General features: G+C 37.5%; 2 protein-coding genes across 2 annotated transcripts; both read left to right on the forward strand.

Moving 5' to 3' along the window:
- Positions 1 to 942, forward strand: LOC119982853 (zinc finger protein ZAT10-like). Its single transcript, XM_038826439.1, has one exon. The coding sequence runs from the start codon at positions 54 to 56 to the stop codon at positions 762 to 764; it is 711 nt and encodes a 236-aa protein (XP_038682367.1). The 5' UTR covers positions 1 to 53; the 3' UTR covers positions 765 to 942.
- Positions 943 to 13,184: 12,242 nt separating this feature from the next.
- On the forward strand, positions 13,185 to 19,552 carry LOC119982280 (BTB/POZ domain-containing protein NPY2-like). The gene is made up of 5 exons (XM_038825581.1): positions 13,185 to 13,290; positions 14,240 to 14,992; positions 16,729 to 16,798; positions 17,408 to 18,592; positions 18,823 to 19,552. The coding sequence occupies exons 2-5, from the start codon at positions 14,931 to 14,933 to the stop codon at positions 19,390 to 19,392; spliced, it is 1,887 nt and encodes a 628-aa protein (XP_038681509.1). The 5' UTR covers positions 13,185 to 13,290; positions 14,240 to 14,930; the 3' UTR covers positions 19,393 to 19,552.
- The last annotated feature ends 125 nt before the right edge of the window (positions 19,553 to 19,677 follow it).

Here is a 19,677-nt window from a genome sequence, read left to right on the forward strand (position 1 = left end):
CTCTCCCCCTCACACACAACACAACTTCAGTCCACTCAGTTTTCTTGAAAATTATGGCTCTTGAAGCACTCAACTCCCCAAACACTACACCCAATCCTTTCAATGCTGCTTATGAAGACTCGGACATCAAGCGCAAACGCTCAAAACGACCGCGTAGCGAGGATGAGTACCTCGCGATCTGCCTCATCATGCTCGCACGTGGCAACACCAACAACAAGGACAAGGAGGCAGTGTCTGAGTCTCAGCCGCGGACTTTGGAATTGTCGTACAAGTGCACCGTGTGCGACAAGGCCTTTACTTCTTACCAAGCCCTCGGCGGCCACAAGGCCAGCCACCGGAAATCCTCTTTCGCCGCTGCTGCCGATAACAACAGTAATAATAACGATCATCCTTCCAGCAGCACAACTACCGTGGCCGTGACCGCCACGTCGAGTGGTAGGGCTCACAAGTGCTCCATCTGCCACAAGATTTTCCCGACCGGCCAGGCTCTCGGCGGACACAAGCGATGCCATTATGACGGCTCCAATAGCAATAACAACAACAACGGGAGTGTGGTGACGTCATCATCGAGTCACGGCTTGAGCCAGCAACAGCGGCAGCGCGGCTTTGACTTGAACTTGCCGGCTTTGGTGATGGAATCCGCTTGGGCAGGACACGTCCCCATGAGTACTCGTCGATGTGGTGCCGGCGAAGATGAGGTGGAGAGCCCCCTACCGACGAAGAAACCGTGTTTGTTGCTTAATAGTGAAAAATCACTGAATTAGAATTAATTTGCCAGATTTCGTGGATTACAAGAATTATTATTATTATTATTTTTTTTTGGCCTTTTGGTATAAATTGGTTGTGTACAGGGGATTTGTTTAGTAGTGATATAATCTGGGAGTAGTAGTCAATTCTTTAATTTATTCTTGATAATACAGTAATTTACGATTTTTATATTTACTATTCTTCTCCTAAATTTGGATCAATTTATTTCTATATATTTTAGCTCAAAAGTAAAAAAAAAAAAAAAAAATTGTAGGAAGAATCAAACACATCATCATCATCATCTTGTTGATCCAATAAGAAAATTGATTTGATTAGTTGTAAATAAACATGTGTTGTAAATTAATATATAGCACCTCAATTTGACCACTTTAGTTTTTGGAGTACTTCACCAATTGATTTATTTTAGTGTGTTTGTAGCTAATATTAAAAAAGCAACCACGTGTAGCACTGAGTTGATTGTATATATATATATATTCCCAATTATTGCCAAAGTAGTATTCTATATAAATATATTTTGAATTAATAATTTACAATAAAAGCAGGGATGGGGGGGCAAGTGTGAATTAATAATAAGTGTTGTTAAAGTCCAATTGATTGCCGTGTGAAGAGTGAAATTAAGAAGAAGATCAGAGGCAGTAATGGAATGGCGTTGATGATATTGGAACAAGGCCATGTTAGTTAAATTTAGATTTTGAACCGTCGATGTCTTTTTGCGTGCCTTACTACATTTGTCATTTATAGCATATATATATATATATATATACACCCTTTATCCAATAATTCATGTGCTACCTAATTACTTGTCTTAAAACCCACACACCTCAAATTAAAAACCCATTACCCATATTATAAAAAAAAAAAAAAAACCCATTACCATTTACCCATGCATCTCCAAAAATCGAATTTTATTTTTATCATTTTTGTGTCGTTGAGAAGTTAAACTGATGTTCCTACGCCCAAAATTTGCAAAAATTCTTCGTAATATTCAGCGTTAAGATGGTGAAGCTGGACGGTCGTGTTGGACGGTGGTGTTGGGTCCAAAAAAAAAAAAGAGAGACTTGAAGGAGTCCTTTATTTAAGCCATCGATGATGCTTTTGCGTGGCATATAGTGTGACCAATTAATATGGATACCACTCAAACCAAAAATGCAATTAGCCTCTCTCTTAAATTTTCTCTCAACTAAAATTTCTCTCATAGTACATATTTGGGGAGGAGGAAGAGACCACGTCCTCCATACACCTTTTATAGTATATCATTTTAGTTTTGTTGATTTGTTGCTAGTAAAAATGTTGATGAAACTACCTTGCATTCACTATGGGAATGCCCAGCTACGAAAGATGTGCTCTATGTAAGTCTTGCAAAATTTCAGAAGATGAATTTGGTATACTAGGGTTCTTTTGCTCAGTTTTGTCTCGCATCCTCTTAGATTCTTGTTTCACATGAGTTAGCGACTCTAGCAATCACAATGTGCATGATCCAGCTCTGGTGAAATAAATTTGTCCATGAGGGGGGTACTCACGCACCCTACACAGTGATGTAGTGGGTCTAACTCAACCCTGAAAATCGACTTACAGGGGGAGGATTGCCCACCACATATAAAGCACTTCACTTGCTCCCGCCTACCCGATGTGGGATATAACAACCAGCGCACTGCATCAACATGATGTAATGGGCTTAACTCAACCCTGAAAACCGACTTACAGGGGGAGGATTGTCCACCACATATAAAGCACTTCACTTGCTCCCGCCTACCCGATATGGGATATGGGAACGACCAGCGCATTGCATCAATTTCCACCCTCCCCAAAGAACACGCGTCCCGCGTGTTGTGCACAACCCCGCGGACCCACATGCACCCACACCATCAGGATGGGCTTGGGCTCTGATACCACATGATGCAGTGGGTCTAACTCAATCCTGAAAATCGGCTTACGGGGGAGGATTGCCCACCACATATAAAGCACTTCACTTGCTCCCGCATACCCGATGTGGGATATGGGAACGACCAGCGCACTATATCACACAGGTAGCTCATCATGGTACTATTACAGTTGAGGAATTTGTTACTGCTCAAATTGGACTGGATAATCATCGATCAACTACAGATTCAGCTAGTGTTCAACTTGAAATGCAGTTATGGAAAGGTCCAGCAATTAATTTTATAAAAGCAAATTGGGATGCGGCTACTCAGTCCCAAACTAATCGTATTGGGTTTGTTGTTCTGTTCGGAGATGCTAGTGGAGATGTAATGACATGTAGCTCATTGGTGAGATCACTTGATCCTTCTTTGGCAGAAGGCCTTGGCAGCCTTACATGCAGTCAAATTAGCCTTTGAATTGGGATTCACATATATAATATTTGAAGGCGATTCTTCAATTATTGTGGAAGCTATCAATGGAGGAGATTTGAATCTTGTTGTATGGTGTCCGGTGATAATGGAGATCAAAAGATTATTACGGTATTTCTCGAATTGGAAGGTTGCCCACGTTCGACATACAACTAACATTGCTGCTCATTGCTTTTCTCATACAAGACATGCATGTTTGGATTGAGGAAGCACCTTGTTCGGTCATGCGCATTATCCAAGCAAAGAAGCGTTCTTGAGAATTAGCTCAACGAGGTTCAATTGGTGACTTAATATGAGTTTTTTCCGGTGTTGATTTGTATTCTTTTGAACTTTCATGTTTTGTCCAGATTTATTTTTGCTAATGGTTTTATTCCACCTATTTGGTGGTTCGAGTGTCACTACAAGAAAAATGGTTATTGACAACGAAACTATAGGGAACGAGACGTTTTTTGTTGCCAATACAATGTCATAGGCAACGAACAAAACAAGTTGTTGCTATTGGTTTTTATATTGTCAACAAACTTCAAGTTTCGTTGCAATTGAAAGTGCCGCCACACCCGTGAATGCTTGGCACCAAAATAATAAAAACGTAAAATATTGTTTCGTTGCCAATGATTACAATTATTGGTAATGAAATATAATTGTTGCCAATACCACATAACTATAGACAACAAATTTCTGTGTTTGTTGCCAATGATTAAACCTATTGGCAATGAAATAAAAGTGTTGCCAATACACGATAACTATTCATAACAAATTGTTGATTATTGTTACCCGTAATCTATCTTTTTGGCAATGAGAGAAAATTATTGCTAATGAGAAAAAGTTTTTGTTGTAAATGCTTATTGGCAACAAAAAAATTGTTGCCAAAGTTAAATTATAGTCAACGAACCAATGAACTTATTGCCATTGTAATTGGTACATGCATAATTGAATCAGATCCCGCACTGCATAGAGAACAACTAGCTGAACAAATTGGATGATGATCGACTTATAATTAAGTTCTCGCATGAAGGGATAATGTCATGACATGCCCCCTCATATGAAGATGCATACCTTCGGAGGTAAGTGTACCTTGGGACCATATCCAGCGCCACCAACAAGACCCCAATTAAGTTTACTATCTTTTGCAGTTTAAAAATATTATAATATATTATAGGAAATTTTAAAGAATTAAATTTTAAAAAAAATTAAAATAAGTATTGGCAACAAAAAAATTTTGATTAACAAAATGTTATTGACAAAAAAATATTTAATTAGAAATACATATATGGCAATGACTTATATTTCGTTGTCAATACTTCTACGGACAGCGACTCAATTTTAGTTGTCAATGCATGTATAGGCAACGAGACAATTGTTGTTGCCAATACTTATATAGGCAACAACTAATTACTCGTTGTTAATGCATATAAAGGCAACAAAATAATTATCGTTGCCAATACTTATACTGGCAACAACTACCACTTCGTTGTTAATATATGTGGTGGACAACGACTCAAATTTTCGCTGTCAATGAGCAAAGAAAACGCGGCATAAACAACAAATGTGACAACGAAAATTTTTCAATGCCTTTGATTTATTGACAACGAAAATCAGGATTATAGACAACGAATATTATTGTTGTCAACGAGGTTTTTTGTTATAGTGTGTCGCTAATGGCCTCCATTTCTTTTACTCACAAGAGGAGTATATAAATATATATTTGGTCTATTATGACCTTTAAGAAAAACACTAAGGACTAGCTGGATATACATTATTGAGAATAATCGCATCCCAGTTATAATCAAGTCTATATTGGTGGCTTATTAATCAATTAATTAGTCGTTTAGGTATAAATCGCAAGAAGCATCTCAAATTGGCCTACTTTAATACTTGCAAGTAGCAATCGCAAGATTTTTTAGTTATATTCTATTAATAAATAATAATGAGCCAATTTTTTTTAAAATCATTAACATGTTGTAGAGATAAAAAAAACGTGCAACAATATAGACCCCCAATTTTATCATCAATCTTATGTGATAAGTGTGATAGTCATTGATTAAAAGTACATATATAGGGCCCACTTAAAATGGGAGGCATAAATTAGGGGTCTCAAACATCCTATGTGACATGTGTGATAGGCATCCTATTTAACTTTTGTCCACTCTAACATAAATTTCTACGTCTGCCCCAGACTCCAACAAAAATGTAAGTCAGTAGACAATAGGTGTGTATAATTACTATTTTTCAATTGTAAACTTGCGGGTAGACGAGTATGTAATATTAAGATACTCAACCCCCCATCCTACTCTCACTCTCGTGAGTATGAAAAGTCAATACTCTCACCCTCCACTTGTTCATCCTCACCATACCCTCAAAATTGTGGGTGGGGTTTGCCAGTATCCTTAGAGCGATACAAACTATACTTACCACTTCACCTAGTGACTCATGAGTCCTTTACATAAGTGGTTACTTAATATTCCTTTCATTGAATATAATTGAAAAATTAAATTATTAGATATAACAATTTCGTGCATTGCCAGGCTGACGTCTAATGTGGTTTACAGTTGTAAACTTGGAGACCCAATTTTTATCCGCCAAATGTCATTTTAGTGCCCACCTTATTAAAGTTGGACACATAGGTCAAAGGAAAAAATATTTTGTCATATAAGTACCTCTTTTTCACATAAATACCTATTTTAAAAATTAATAATTATATAATCTCACATTTGTCATTCTTCTTAAATAGCCATGGATATAAAAAAATACCTAGGTCCAAGACACCTACTCTCCATCTCCACCACTACCACTGTCCGCCTCCATCTCCACCACTGCCACCGTCGCTCCTCCACCACCATCGCACCTCCACAATCATTTTCTTCATTTTCTTATTATTATCATTATTTTTTATTAGTGTTCGTCTTCTTCTTGTTAGATTTGAGATCTAATATAAGATCTAGGATCGTAATATGAGATATGAGATTGTAATATGAGTTCAAATCTGAGATCATACGTTACTGTTTCAATATTACTATAGATCTGAGATCGTATGTTACTGTTTCAATGTTGCACGAGCAATGAGGGGAGTCTAACGGAGGTGGTGATGTAGCGAACCGTAGCTAAAATCTTCTGGATTTGAGACTTTTTCTTTCATGTTACTGTTTCTATGTTACTATTTCATCATGTTACTGTTGCAAAAATTAATATTAGACTAATGTTTATCTACATTATCCTATTAATGTATTGGTGTTGTGATGCAGAACCATGTACTATAGATCGAGTTTTTTTTAAGGTCATTCTCTCCAGTAAGAAATATGAGAAGGGTTTTGTTTATTATGTTACTGTCGAAACAGTAACATGAACATGTCTGAATGATTTTGCAGAACTTGACATATTAATTATTTCAGATCCAGCACTCATAAACTCAAGAAAATCTTGAACAAAAATCATGTACCCAACATCTACATCTAAATAAAAACAAGGAATAATAGAAACAATAGTTGTAAAGCTTTTTAAGCTTTAAATTGTGAAAAATATATTTAAAGAGAGAGAGAGAGAAGAAAGAGAAGAAGAAGACGAAGAAAGAGAAGAAGAAGAAGAAGAAGAAAGAGACAAAGAGACGAAGAACAAAGAGAAAGAGAAAGAGAATAGAGAGAAAATGAAGAAAGAGATAGGCGAAGAAGAAATAAAGAAGAGAGAGGTTGGGGGTAGAAAGGTAAATGATCATTTCATAAGTACTTTTATGTCCATGTCTTTTTTGTTGGATCTAGATGTCCAAAAGTGTTAGAGTGGGTATCGGCTTGGCATTGTCCCATCTTGGATTGGGACGGATTGAGCCCACATTCCCCAACTAAGCCATATCTAGGCCGAGATAGAGGGACCTTGGCACATTGGCCGGGAAATAGAGGGGCCCTTGGTACTCCATTATATTGGGGCAAGTTAAGCCCCAACTAGTTGTTCGAGGTTTAGCATTTGCAAATTCTTCATGGATTTTTTTTATGATAAATTTACTTCTCATTAGAATCGACTCGTGGGCACACATATGTCTAACCCAGTCGATTGCCAACTGAGCCACCTCTTGTTGATAATTTTTCATGGGATCAAACTTTCATATTCAAAGAATTCAAGAACCCATTATGATAAATCTTAAAATAAAATGGGCTTGAATTTATTGATGTCTTTTTTTTTAATAAGCTGAAAAGAAAATATTTGTGGATGTAAAAATCTAGACGATCCACAAGTCAACTGCTAAGATGACTGACGCAACGGCAAGCCTCCGTGAGTTCTATAAGAACAATGGAGAGGACGACCCTTCATGATCTGGTGACACTCCGATGCTCAAGTCAATAATCTTATTAAGAGCAAATCAATAGTCAAATGTCTCGGTTGTGAGAACATACCTAGGATGAGTTTGGTCATCCTCCTTTTATAGTGTTGTAGATCATATCTGTTGGGATTTTCATAGCCCAATTGTTCAATATGTTGAGATCTTGACATTGAGGTTGTGATACGAGGATCCTTCATGATTTTGACATTAAGATCGTTTGCGATATGAGGATTTGTCCTCATCTAACTTTCTAGTTTGAGTTTGAATCTTTCCTAGGTTGTCGTTAGGCAGTCTTTCCTATTTGGATTGAGTGGGTTGAGTCTAGATACTTTCTTAGATCCTGCATGGTGGTTAGACTAGTATTACGTGACTATTGGGATTCCCACGTTCCCTGTCCTTGGGTCGACTTCTTAGTTTGAATTCTCTCTAGATTATCCTCTGGGAAGTCATTCCTCTATATGCCACCTATCAAGCTGTCATGTTGACCTAGCATGTGTCATTTTATTTATCCACAATATTAAGACTTTTTTCTAAAAAGAAGAAAAGAGAATTGCATATCCTAGGAAGCACCAACTCGGATACGGGGACGCGGAATGCGGGTGCGCGGACTCGGGGATTCGCAAAACCTCAAAAAATCCTATATTTGAGTGCGGAGGGACTCGGCAAATAAAAGCTATTTATATATTTTTTTGTACATGTATTTAGAATTATAAATGTAATATAAATAACTCCATGCATATTGTATTACTTCAAATGTACTAAAAGTCAATTACAATACTATTTATAAAGTATTGTTCACACTTCCAAATTACAAAATATAGTAGTAGAGTAGTAGTTGTGGATTAATGTTTTCTGTAAAAACAACTCTTTTCATTTCAGGTTCATCAAGAGAGAGGTCAGCCACCTCTAGGATTCCTGCACCATCCATAGAATCAAAAGACTCTCGACCAATATCCCACATCTTAGACTTCCCTGTCATATATTGATGACTTTTCCTCGATAGAAGACGGAGATTAGTGTGTACAAACACTAAATCTTCAGCACGTTAGGGAACTATCTTATTCCTTCTCATGGAATGAATGAAGGAATAAATTCTCCAATTTCGCTCTGAGCAAGACGAAGATGAGGGTTGACCAAGTACTTTCAGCGCTAGTGATTGTAAACTAGGAGTGGAAACCCCATATATAACCACCATGATTTTGGACCAAGTGATGCTCGATCCTTCATAGAATCATATGATAAAAAAATACCCATAAAAAGCAGAGAAATTGGCAAACTCCACGGTTACCTTAGTCCTTTCATCATCATTTGGAAAGTACCTCATCAAGCTTTTGTTCCTCTCATTTGAAATCTCAAGATCTTTATGCGGAGGAACACGATTTGGAGCACCATCAATCCATTCCTTGCTATAATACCTATAAAAAAAATGTAGTGGATTATTTGTAATTTATAAAAAAAATGGAATTTGGAATTTGTAATACCTATAATAATTGCTTGTTGTAATTAAAAATGGAATTTGTAACTTATAAAAAAGAAATTTACCTTGGATTTAAAGAATGCGCTAAACAATGTGGTGGATTATTGCTCTTGTTCCATCTATCAATAAGAATGGAATGAACAATTGAATAAAAGCTTGATTCTTCGGTAAGTTCCTTTCCCTCAAAGTGGTATATAGATGTCTTAACTCCCTCAATCATAGAATCTCACATATCATAGATCAAATGAAGTGTAGGCTTCACTATAACAAAGGGGCGATTTTGTGACGAAATTTAGAGACGGAATAATATTCCGTGACGAATTAGCCACGGAGTATTCCGTCACCAAAACTAAACATTACCTTTTTTAATTTAATTTGTGACGGAATATTCCGTCGTAAATATTTCCGTCACAAAATTTTCATCGCCCATTCCATCCCTAAATCCCGTTGCTAAGTTCCGTCGCAAAATTTAGCGACGAGGTTTTTGTGACGGAATATTTTCCATCACAAAATGATTTAGTGACGGAATTTCATTGGTCAATGACGGAATATTCCGTGGCTAAATCTGTTGTTTCTGGTAGTGCTTATTTGTGTGAGCACACCGAAGCATCTCATATATTGGATTAGTGAAAGAAATGACTTTATCAACTTTGTCCCACCAAATATCATTCAATATTATCTCCTTCACATGTTGTGCCTTTCCCACATCATCCTCTCTATATGCTTCCCACTCATCAGAGATAACCAATTCTTTCAGACCACGCTTGATAAGTTTAAGCCTTTTTAGCATCACAATCACATAAGGGAATCTAGTTTCAGCAACAGAGAGCAATTTCAAAGGCACAAAGCTATTGAACAAAGCTAATCTCATAGAATGATTGGCGATGAAATTCTCCACCAACACCGCATCTTCTGCAAGTTCACTAATCCAACGACACTCATGATAAGCATCTTGGTTAGCTTCAGTATTCTTGGGGGCACAAATATTCTTCAGAGCAAGATTTAAAGTGTGCACTACACACAGTGTCCAGAATATGTGAGGAAATTGTGACTCAATGATCAACCTTGCAGCATTGCATACTAGGGCATTATCAGTAACAACGACTCCAAATTCCATTATTGACTCTTTCAGCAAATTGGCAATAAAGAACCTGTCTTTAATTTCACCTTCACAATTGATCGCTCTTAAGAACACTCGAGAATTCTCTGTAGCCATCATAATATTGATGAGTGGCCTTCTTTGAGGATCCCCCATCCATCAAAGACAATACTTACACCTTTTTCACTCCAACTATCTTTGATTGGCACTAATAGCCTTTCAATATTTGCCCTCTCTTTCTGAAGGAGTGTAGTCCTCAATGCATTATAAACATGAGGAATAAAGCCAGCAATATTGTTGTTGGATGCAAATGTGTAGGAATTTATATAGTGAGGATTTCTAGTCAAGTGAAATGGCAATCCACAGGAATAGAACATCCTAGCAATTTCACCCCTCAACTGATCTCGCGCTTCCATATTGAAAGCTTTTGCTACAGCTGAATCATTAACACCTTTTCTTTTTTTTGTTTGGACATCTGGCAAAAGTGAACTTCCACCCATAAATGAACTTCCACCGCTAGGTGGGAGTGGGATAGAAAAAGATTTGGATTTCTTCAAATTTTCAGCTTGATCATTAAGCTTTTGCATCTCAAAGTTAACTTGAGGAGTCACAGAATTGCAAACAACTATTCCTTGTCCCTTGATCTTCAGTAGATGAGCTAACACACGTGAATAAGATCCCACATAATTTTTATGGCAATATTTACATTCAAACTTGACATTTCCACCCTTTTTCTCAATTCTATCTAACACAATGACATATTTCCAAAGAGGATAATTGACATCCGTATCATCTGTAGTACTTCCTATTGTGGCTGACGAATTTCAACTTGAACTCATTGTTTGTGTATCTAAAAAAATAAAAAAAAATATATTAAAGCACAGACAATGAGTGAACTCATCTTCTTTGTATCTAAAAGCCAGAAGCATACAATACACAAAAACTTCAGAGAACACAAAATAAATGGCAACATCACATTTTCTCAACAAAATAAATGACAGAAGCACACCATCACAAAATGAACTCATGGCAGAAGCATAAGAAATAAAGCCGTGCGGGCCCGATGTATCCACAGAAACTGGACAACCCATTGAGGGCTCGATGTATCCAAAGAACCGAACAACCCAAAGCGAACAATATAGTTGGTGTGTATGGGGGTGTTGGATTTACAGCGTGATATCGGAGCAATTCGGTCCAGTTGGACATGAGCTCTATTGCACTTGTTGGGTCTGGCATAACCCAGCCCATAAGTGCGGGGGAGTGTAAAGTCTCACATCGGTTGTTGATGTGTAGACAATCCGCTTTATAAGGGTTAAGTCCACCCTTAACCACTAATTAGGCCTTTTTCCTAGTTTAGTGAGTTGGGACTTGACCCACTTGCTAGCTAGGGAGAAACAAAGCCGTACGGGCTTGATGTATCCACGGGAACTAGACTACCCATTAAGGGCCCGATGTATCCGAGGAAGCGGACAATATACTTGGTGTGTATGGGATGGTGGATTTACAACATTTTCATTTCACATTTCAATGTATAAGATCTCATAATGGATAATATTATATTATCCCTGGTTCCTTAAAAATAGTCTAAACACCGTATATCATCATTAATGTATAACTAATTTATACTATCTCATGCATGCCTTATATATCTCTTTAACGGTTTTAAGATTAAAAATGTGTGTGGATCTAATTAGTATATCTCTTTGATATAATCAAACGGGAAAACATGGGGTAAGATGCTAATATGCTATGCATGAGAGGTGGTCCAAGTCCAACCACAGATTCATTCATTATAAAATGCATTGTAATAGATTAGACACAATCTTGTATTAGACATACACACACATGCATGCAATCCGAGCCAACACATTGAGACTGATGAGTGTGATGATTATTAGGGTATCTTTTTTTGATTTAACGGAGCAAGTGAAGTGATAATCTATTTAAGTATAATAGCTAGCATTTGTGGGCATGTGCACGACACTGTTTTTCTATCTTTCTGTATTAAGTAATAGTACAATCCATATCTTACATTGAAATTTGACAGGCCATACTCCAATTATAGGGGCAAGTGGTGGTCGATTATATTGTCTACTGACTACTGAGTTGATTTTCCTCAGAAATAGGGATTTCCAGACAAGTTATATATAACAATAATACTTAAATAGATACCCCGATACTTACGTAGGAAATTGTTTTTCATAGAAGTGTAAAAACAAAAGAGAGGGAGGCAAAGTGCTTTGTCTAAGGTGGGAAGCATGGGAATATGATAGCTTACAAGCTAGAAGAGGAAAATTATAGGCAGAAAGAAACTAGTACTTTGGGTCAAAGTTTGACACTATGAGAGATCTATTTTCCATGACCAGCATGTGATGTGACCACAAAATTAAAATAAAGCTAAAGCTGATCGAGAGAGTTTTATGCTTTTGAGATCCCCAACAATGGCAGATCGAAGCTATGCAATATACGTCCACACACATGCTTCCCCAACTGAAATAAATTCAAGTGATAATATGCCTTTGAGTCTTTGACTGTACATTGATGCTTCTTTAGAGAGAACCAAAAAATGCTCTCACAATGACTTTTAGGCCATTTCTGTCCTATAAAAAAAAGTTATGGGAGGTCAAAGTTTGAACATTTGGCTATCAAAGGAGCAGGGAATCAAGTGTTTCTTAAGGAATCATCTTTTAAGTTCTAGATTAATATATGGAGACATAAATATATATATATATATATAATATATATATGTATAGGAATTCTCCTATGTGGACCAGAGGTGTGGACCAAGTTTGTGGACTTGTTTTTCAACCATAGATGTGGTGGGTCCCATAATAAATGTGTGGCCCCCACTTATGTTGTGATTGATTACAACCATTGGATTTTGGTCCACAAACTTGGTCCACACTTTTGGTCCACATAGGAGAATTCCTGATGTATAGGTATGTATGTATGTATGTATATCTAGGAGGCAGTATTTATGGTGGTACAGTCAGCACCATGTGTGGAAATGTTTTAAACAAACTTAGAATTCAATGATATGGGTGAATGAGCAAAAAGCATGTCAAACCCACAAAACAATAAATAGAAATTATTTCATTTTTGCAATTCTGGGGACTGAAGATGTTAGAGTTCTGAAATGGGAGATGAGTGTTTTAATGGGTTAAATCGGGGAAGCAAGTAAAGTAAGGTTTGGGGGATTGAATTCATTTAATAAAGAGAAGTGGCAACAAGAAAGCTTGGTGGGTGGGTGTGTCAGATTTTGGCGTGCATGACTGAGCAAGCCAGCAAGGTAGAGTGAGTCATGAGGTTCTCTTAATGTCCCAAAATTGAATAAACTCTTCCTACTTTCTGTCACAGAATTAAATTGGAAACAAACAAGGAAAGTGAAAGTAATTTTATTTTTTTGTGTGCTTAGATGCACAAAGTATTTGAGGTAGTCTTGGTACACACATCACCGATGAAACATCTCGCAACAGCTTGGATTTTTGTGTAAAATCCTGAAGGGTTTTTTTTTTTTTTGCCGATTCTGTAACCCAGAACAAGAGACAGCTCATTCGCTGATGGGTACTTCTGAAATTGTTTCTTTAGCTTTTGGTTTCGGTGGGTTCTGTGAAATTTTGTTTTCTCGCATTGCCTCTTAAGCAAAAACATGTTCTAATGTTCTTTTAACATGACAATGTAGATACATTGGTGAGTTCTGCCCTGCTTTTTGGGGATCAGTATCTGTTTGTTTCTTAGTTCTTCGGTGTGATTTCGCTTATACTTGAAGTGGGGTTCCTTCTATTTTGTTGAATACTCATTAGGTGCAAATAAATAGGAACTACTGTTCCTAGATTTGAAGATTTTGATACTTGGGTTTTGTTGGGGTTTACACGGAGAGTGGCTTTTGGGGCTTGTCTTTTTGTTTGCAAGTTGATAACATGCATAATTATTCATGTGTGACTTTAGGGTCTAATACACTAAGAAGATTTAACAGCTTAACATGATCTTTGGATTCGCTTTTGTGCTATATTTCTGTGAGATGTTCTGGTAGATTCCAAAGATTTCAGTTTGATGATGTTGTGATTTATTGTTGGTAGTTGAAGTTTGAGTCTTCATTACAATAACTGTCTTTCATTTTGTGATTTTTCTCATTGATTCCCGTGCTTTTGCTAAAAAATATTGAAGATTGGATGCTTTATGTCTACAGTTTTGGTGGTTTCTTCAGCTGACACATAGATGCTGTTTTTCTTTTGCAGGTTTTCAAACTTCAACGGTAAAAAACCTGATTTGTGTATGTGTTTTATAAGTTTGGAACTTGAAAGAAATCTTTATAATAATCTCTAGTAGTAGGGAAAGCAAGAACAAAGAAACAGAGTAATCAGATTGGGAAAAAAATAAAGCATAGTGGGTGGAGTCAGATTTGTGATGTGAGGTGTCTGTAATTTGGGAATTGTTTAGTGTAGAAACCTTGTTGGCTATGTCTCCCGGGCTGACTTCTTGTGCCCGGACTCCGTGGGCTTTGCTGCCGTCCAAGGCAACAGCCACTTCTGTGGTTCTCTTCCCATTCAAGAGAGCCTATTGTTAAAAATATTACAAAAATCCCCACCATCCCATCTTCACCAGTTATCTCTTTTATTTCTCTTACTCACACTCCTTGATTTCTGTCAAGATTCGGTCATACCTTATAGTAGCATACATACTTCCCCACCTATTTGAGATCCTTCTTTACTGTCCTCAAAGCCCAGAGATTTTGTCACCTCCAATAGTTTGGTCCCCACACCTGGGGCATCCCTTTCCATTTGTGGGAAATTTTCCTTGAGCTGGGTAAATATTCAAGTGATGGGGATTCGTGGTTGTAAGGTACAGTATTTGATGTAAAAGCAATCAGTTGAGTAGCGTGGAAGGCTCTATAGACATTTTAGACGGATAGATCTTTTGGTTGCAAAGATGAAGTATATGAAACTTGGATCTAAGCCTGATTCTTTTCAGACCGATGGGAACAATGTTAGGTAAGAAATTTTGATGCCTTTTTCTCTATTTCATTGTCAGATTAGCCCTTTGCTTTCATTTTTTCATTGAATTTTTGTCCTTTGCAAAGACTATGCTAGTTTTGTTGTTGTAGCTTTGTCACTTCAGTTTATAGTTATTAGGCTTTTCCCTTGGGAGCACGATGAGTCTCTCCCTCATTTTGTTGGAAGGTGTATGTTCATTGCAGTTACTGCTTAATTGCGTGGATGTATGATTCTCTGAAACGTGATGTTGGCATAGTTTTAAGTTCTATTAAAGCCTTTCTCTCCATTGACTTAGAAAATCATGCTGATTGCTTCTAGATTTGTTCTGATTTCTTTTGTTTCATTTTGGTAGCCTTTTCGGCAATAGTCCAGCACTTACATGCTAAAGAAAGTGTTCTGTTTTCTTGGTCTCACACTTTGGTTGTAGAAGGAAATATGAAACTTGTTTGGGTTTCAAATATGCCACATTTTCTTTGTCCCTGTATTCTGATAAAAAAAGGCAAACAAATCCCGTGTACAACGCTCCCATAGTTGTTGGGTGGGGGGAGGACATGCAGGATGTACGCAGACCTTACCCCACGTAATATATTGGGAGATTGTTTCCAAGAATTAAACCTATGACTTTTAGGTTGTACCCCTGTATTCTTATAGCATATAGTAATTCATTGCTTCATAAAATAAATTTACTAAATAAAAATAAGAGCTAATTTAATTAAATACATACAATCCCATATTACAGCATATGGTTTTTGTATTTTACATTGTTCCTAACACCATTGAAATCTGGTTCTTCTGATCTCTTTTTATACTTCTAAAGCTGCCACGGCCTTTTGCCTGGATTTGGAATATTGTAGTCTAATTATAACGTCCTTAAGAAGGATTGAGGGAGGGAACTTGTTTGCAGAGTTTTTACACCTGGCAACCATAGACTTCCACATATTGGATGAATCAACCTGGTAATTGGCAGATGTGATCCTAAGATAGGAATGATAAGATCCATGTCAACATATTATCTGATTCTAAGTCATACGTTTCACTGGACATCATTTACTTTGTTGACTAGAATAAATTGTTCAATTGAAGTAGCAGAATTTCATGTCATCTAAAAATAGTAGTATGTGAACTTTTACTATGCAGTGGGGGCATACATTAACATTATACAAACTATCGACGTTACAGGAACAGCATCCACAAGATAGTCTTCGAGTACATGAATATGGGATATCCCGTTTTATGAAAATTACAAGTGAGTCAATAAGTTACCTGCAATATTGAACAAAAACTTTGGAAAACTCATGTAACATTTTGTGAACATTGTTTTATTTGAATGGGGGATGCTTGGATTCTTGATGAATCTCATATTCTTGTTAGTCTCCTTTGATAGCATACTCAGGGTTAGTGAAATCTAATGGTTACCTGCAACCAAGAATCAAGTAAGTACATGCTGATGTTATTTTGAACAAAATCGCACCAAGTACCAACTTACTTGTCTATCAGAATCTTACTTTTTGTGCTGAGTTATACTATAGTTGAGACTGGCCCTTAAAAAGTCTGTCACTGTGGAAAGTTGATAGAAATAATCTGATAAGGAAAATGCTAATGAGGGTCAGAGCCATGAGGTGATCGTAGATGGATATTGTTAATATCCCCTATCATTGAGCTGTCGTCTGAAATTTTTTTTAAGTCTGAGATTTCGAGAGTTATTGCTTTACAAAACAAAATGCTAAATGCAGGTATGCAGCTAGTGAGTTGGCAACTGATATTATTATCAATGTTGGGGAAGTAAAATTTTATCTGCACAAGGTATGGCAATCTTTCTTCCTTGTTGCCATTTTTTAAAGATTTTACTTAAGTTCAAAATTCTGTATTTCTTGCTGTGGCACTTGACTGCTAAACTGTGTACTCGTCATGTAGTGTATAGTAGGCTGCTTGCAATAAGACTCTGGTTCCTTTGCCTTTGCCTGTTTTCTATCAAATTCAACTGATCTTTTGTTATAAAATTATATTGCTCATATATTCTCCTTCAAATTTAACTGATCCTTTGTTAAGTTCAGATATATGGTGATTATGATCTGAGCTAGCACGGCATGTTATGAAATTCTCTTTACCTTCAGGAACAATTATAAGCCTAAAGTCTAAGACTATGCAGTTTGGCTTCCTGGCTTTGGGACAATAGAATTTTTGCTTATAATTGGACAAGTTAATCATAATCTCTAAACAGTAAATGTACCTAGGGCACGATTTTGGATATCATTTCGAATAGATTAGTCAGCGGAGTTCCAATACAGTAATTTGATCACAAATGATTGGCAATAGGCAGCTCAATTTGTATCCATAACATGCATGCAAACAGGCTTTGGAGCTTTGTATTACCATTTAGTGAAACTAAAATTGAAAATATATGTTATGCAGTTTCCTCTTCTGTCAAAAAGTACTCTGTTGCAGAAGTTAGTTGCATCCGGTAATGGTGACAACAGTGATGAAGTCGACATATCTAACATCCCTGGTGGGCCTGCTTCCTTTGAGATATGTGTCAAATTTTGCTATGGTATTACTGTCACCCTCAATGCTTATAACGTCGTCGCGGCTCGTTGCACGGCTGAATACCTTGGAATGCATGAAAGTGTAGAGAAAGGCAACCTTATTCACAAAATTGAAGTCTTCCTCACCTCTTGCATTTTCCGCAGCTGGAAGGACTCAATCATTGTTGTTCAGACCACAAAGTCTCTATTGCCACTATCTGAGGACTTGAAGGTGGTTAGCCGCTGCATAGACGCTATAGCTACCAAGACCTGTGTTGATGTTTCCAGAGTTGACTGGTCTTATACATATAACAGAAAGAAGCTCCAGGAGGAAAATGGGGATGATCCAAATCTGAATGATCTCAGACACCGATCAGTTCCCATGGACTGGTGGGCTGAAGATTTATGTGAGCTCGAAATTGATTTGTATAGGCGTGTAATCATGAACATTAAGACCAGTGCAGTAGTTCCCAGTGACGTCATTGGAGAAGCCTTGAAAACTTATGCCTACATGAGGTTGCCTGGTTTAAACAAGGGAATGATCAAGAGTGGGGAGATGCTCAAGTCTCGACCAGTTGTAGATACCATTGTGTGGCTGTTGCCTGCAGATAAAGACTCTGTATCTACTAGATTTTTGCTCAAGTTAATGAAAGCAGCTTTATGCGTGGACGCAGTAGATATGGTTAAGGCACAGCTAATACAGAGAATAGGACAGCAACTAGAGGGTGCATCCATAAATGATCTTTTGATACTATCAGCAGAAGGGGAAAAAGGGGAAACTGTGTATGATGTTGACACTATAAAGACTATTGTACAAGAATTTCTGATGCAGGATCAGATTATTGATACTGCGTCGCCAGAAGTGGCCCAAGAGGTTCTGGAGATAAGAAGACCGGGCATTTTATCAGATGCTTCAAAGCTAATGGTGGCAAAAATGACAGATGCATACCTTGCTGAAATTGCAAAGGATCACAATTTACCGCTGTCAAAGTTTATTGAGCTTGCCGATATGGTGTCTGGAATACCCCGGCCTGTTCATGATGGGCTTTATCGTGCTATTGACATATATCTAAAGGTATTAATATCTAAACACATGCCATCTATTCGGTTCATTGTGTAATTCGACTTAAAAGGGAAAATGTTGTTTGCATTTTTGCCTGGTACAGTTTTTTTCAATAAACTTGCACTAGTGTACTCAGATACTGCTAATGTATTCCCGGGACAATTGGATTCACTATAGTGGGAGATTTCAACATAGGAAACTTCTATAAGCTGTTGCTTAATCGTAATTGTGACTCGATGCAGGAACACCCAGGAATCAGTAAGAGCGAAAGAAAAAGGATCTGCAAGCTGATGGACTGCAAGAAGCTATCTGTTGATGCATGCATGCATGTGGTGCAAAATGAACGGCTCCCTTTGCGAGTACTAGTGCAAGTACTCTTCAATGAGCAGGTCAGGGTAGCTGCTTCATCTGGTTGCAGCACTCCAGATCCACATAGAAGCATCAGGGATCTAAACTGCGATTCTCGTGGGAGCTCAAGGTCAGCAACAACTAACCAAGAAGAAGAGTTGGACCCAGCTGCAACAGCTGAGGAGCTCAGAGCCCTAAAGAGGGAGCTAGCTTCACTGCGGTTGAGCAATGGAGTGGCAACAATGGAGAGAAATGGAGAAAGTAAAAATGGAGTAGACAGAGCTGCCATTGGTAAGATGAAAGGGTTGCTTAAGTCCAAGAAGAAGATCCTCACCAAGCTTTGGTCAAGCAAAGGTGGACATGGTGAAAACAGCGGCTCAGATTCTCCGGAGAGCCTTGGATCAGCAAACTTTGATGAAGCTAAGTGCACTCCATCCAGAAACAGGAGGTATTCAGTCTCCTAGTGAAAATTAGTTAACATAGAATAGTTTTTTCTCTTCATGGTTTTTCTTTTGGTGGCTTTTCTGGACTTACCTTTGTCAATGTCTTGAGCTATGAATGAAGCATAATTGAATATGGACAATGTTAATGAAAAAGAGAATAACTTAAAAGGAAGCAGTGGGTTTTATCATTTCCAATCTTGATATGCCATGAAGTTCACAAATTCGCCATCTTGTACTCATTTTTCAACCATGAGGCAATCAAATTGATAGATAAATCTAATTAACTGCATACCCATTAGCTGCAAA

This window comes from Tripterygium wilfordii, chromosome 17 (genome assembly GCF_013401445.1).
Source record: "Tripterygium wilfordii isolate XIE 37 chromosome 17, ASM1340144v1, whole genome shotgun sequence".
NCBI lineage: Eukaryota > Viridiplantae > Streptophyta > Magnoliopsida > Celastrales > Celastraceae > Tripterygium > Tripterygium wilfordii.

Coding starts and splice junctions, on each gene's coding strand:
- LOC119982853 (XM_038826439.1), top strand. CDS start 54: ATGGCTCTTGAAGCACTCAACTCCCCAAACACTACACCCAATCCTTTC.
- LOC119982280 (XM_038825581.1), top strand. CDS start 14,931: ATGAAGTATATGAAACTTGGATCTAAGCCTGATTCTTTTCAGACCGAT. Junction 14,993..16,728: donor ACCGATGGGAACAATGTTAG/GTAAGAAATTTT, acceptor TGCTAAATGCAG/GTATGCAGCTAGTGAGTTGG. Junction 16,799..17,407: donor TAAAATTTTATCTGCACAAG/GTATGGCAATCT, acceptor TATGTTATGCAG/TTTCCTCTTCTGTCAAAAAG.